Source organism: Lathyrus oleraceus, chromosome 2, assembly GCF_024323335.1.
Source record: "Lathyrus oleraceus cultivar Zhongwan6 chromosome 2, CAAS_Psat_ZW6_1.0, whole genome shotgun sequence".
NCBI lineage: Eukaryota > Viridiplantae > Streptophyta > Magnoliopsida > Fabales > Fabaceae > Lathyrus > Lathyrus oleraceus.
The window spans coordinates 320,123,901-320,126,245 of NC_066580.1; the positions used below are offsets into that span (position 1 = coordinate 320,123,901).

General features: G+C 39.7%; 1 protein-coding gene across 1 annotated transcript; it reads left to right on the plus strand.

Moving 5' to 3' along the window:
* Positions 1-1,126: 1,126 nt before the first annotated feature.
* Positions 1,127-1,957, plus strand: LOC127123044 (uncharacterized). Its single transcript, XM_051053310.1, has one exon. It carries the CDS (start codon positions 1,127-1,129, stop codon positions 1,955-1,957), a length of 831 nt encoding a protein of 276 aa, XP_050909267.1.
* The last annotated feature ends 388 nt before the right edge of the window (positions 1,958-2,345 follow it).

Below are 2,345 nucleotides of genomic sequence, written 5' to 3' on the forward strand. Positions count from 1 at the left end.
ATGACAATAATATTCTTAAAAGCAATCCGTAACTCTGGGAACCTACCAACTTTAGTGTCTTCCCATGGGGTTCCAATGATCAGAGATACTCTTTATTATGGCCAATATTGTGAACTTACATATACTTGTGATACTAAAACCATGCATAAAAACATTACATATTCATAGCATAAAATTCATATTGTTTTATTTCTAAGGAATCTAAGAATTATAAGTTGCAGGAATTCAGGAAGCATGGAATCAAACAAGAGTAGCACTTATTATTTCAAGTTCAAAGAGTCGGATCTGAGTGGCTTATGTGACTTGGTTTCTCAAATGCATCTGGTATACAAAATCAATTTTGGGAAGAACAATGAAACTTGCTTAACATTTTGAACCAGAAGGTAGACCATACAACACTGGTAACTTTGGCTCAGTTCTATGACCCATCCTTGAGGTGTTTTACATTCCAAGATTTCCAGTTAGCACCAATGTTGGAATAATTTTAACATCTTGTTAGAATTCCCATGAAGAACAAGTCATTATTTATGGGGGTGGATGAATAATTGCAACCTGAAGTTATTGCTAAAGCTCTTCACATGGATAAGAAAGAAGTTACTTCCAACCAAGGGGTCAAAGTAAATACCAAAGGCTTCTCACTCAAGTTCCTCCTAGAAAGAGCTTATACCTTGTTGAACGCGGAAATTTGGGAGGCTTGCTACGCTACTATTGCTTTGGCTATCTATGGAATTATCTTGTTCCCAAATATGGATGGTTTCATAGACATGGCCGTCATTAGTGTTTTCCTCATAGATAATCATGTACCTACCCTTTTGGAAGATGTATATTACTACCTAAGTTGTAGACATGCAAAGAAGAAGGGAATGGTTGCTTGTTGCGCTCCTCTATTGTACCAGTTGTTCTTTGAGCATCTTCCAAAGACAGGAGATTTTGTGGAACAGAAGGATGATAGTTGGCCTTAAAGGTTGGGATCACTTTGACCCAATGACCTTTCTTGGTATTCTAGGGAGTATGTTGTATGGAGATCATATTCATCTGTGGGGACATTCCCAACCTACCAGTCATTGGGACTCAGGGATGTGTCAACTCTAACCCAGTTTTATCAGTAAGACAACTTGGATATCTAATGGAGGGTCCTCCAGATACAAGCAAAGTGGCAGAAGACGACCAGTACGATGCTTTTTACATACTGGATCAACCAAATCCCAAAGTTCTCTCGGATCCTGCTACAGAAAGACTCCATGCTTTGGAGAAGAAAGTGAAGGCTATAGAGGGTAACAATATCTTCGGCTCAGCGGCCATGAACATGCGATTGGTTCCAAACTTGGTCATCCCGGCTAAATTCAAAACCCCTGATTTTAAAAAATACAAAGGACAAACTTGCCCAAGAAGCCATTTCGTAATGTATTTTAGGAAAATGGTTGCACATACTGAAAATGATAAGCTACTTATACACTATTTTCAGGACAGTTTAAGTGGGGCATCTCTAAGGTCGTACATGACTTTGGAACAAGGACGAATTCGGAGTTGGGAAGACTTGGTTGAAACTTTCCTCCGCCAATACAAATACAATCTTGATATGGCACATGACCTTATGCAGTTACAAGGCATGGTAATGAACGAGAAAGAGTCATTTAAAGAATACGCTCAAAGATGGAGGGAGTTGGTCGCTCAGGTGGAGCCTCTATTGTCCGAGAAGGAAATGACCGAAATATTTGTAGACACATTAAAAGATCTTTTGTTTGACAGATTAATGAGCAGCACAGTGTCATATTTTGCTCACTTAGTAACCATTGGTGATCTAATTGAGAAGGCTTTAAAGGATGGTAAAATTCAAGGCACATTTGGAGCATCCAACGCACCGAAGAAGTACTCTGGAGGTTTCCAAAAGAAAAAGGAGGGTGATACAAATGTCATCTCAATGGGGTATAATGGTAAAAAAACAAACCCCTTATGATCAGGTCACTTCCGTAGTACCTATACCATACCACTAACCCATACAACAACAACAGGCTTATCAGTAGCAACCTCCACCACAGCGACAATAAAAGAATGCCCCTCCACAACGGCAGTTTAAACCATGACCACCACGAAGGCAGCTCGACCATTTGCTCGAACCTTATAGCCATATATTTCCCTATTTGCAGAAGGAAGGATTGTTAACCTTGAGAGAGTTAAGGCCAACCACTTTTCCTTATCCTCCTGAATACGATCCTAATGCCCATTGTGAATTTCACATGGGTACGCCAGGCCATACTTTGGAAAATTGTTACGCCTTCCAAAATCGTGCGCAAGATCTAGTCGAAGCTAAAGATGTTACTTTTAGCTCAATATGTCCAAATGTC

Bases quoted from the DNA above. Each gene is read 5' to 3' on its own strand.
- LOC127123044 (XM_051053310.1), top strand. From the start codon at position 1,127: ATGGAGGGTCCTCCAGATACAAGCAAAGTGGCAGAAGACGACCAGTAC.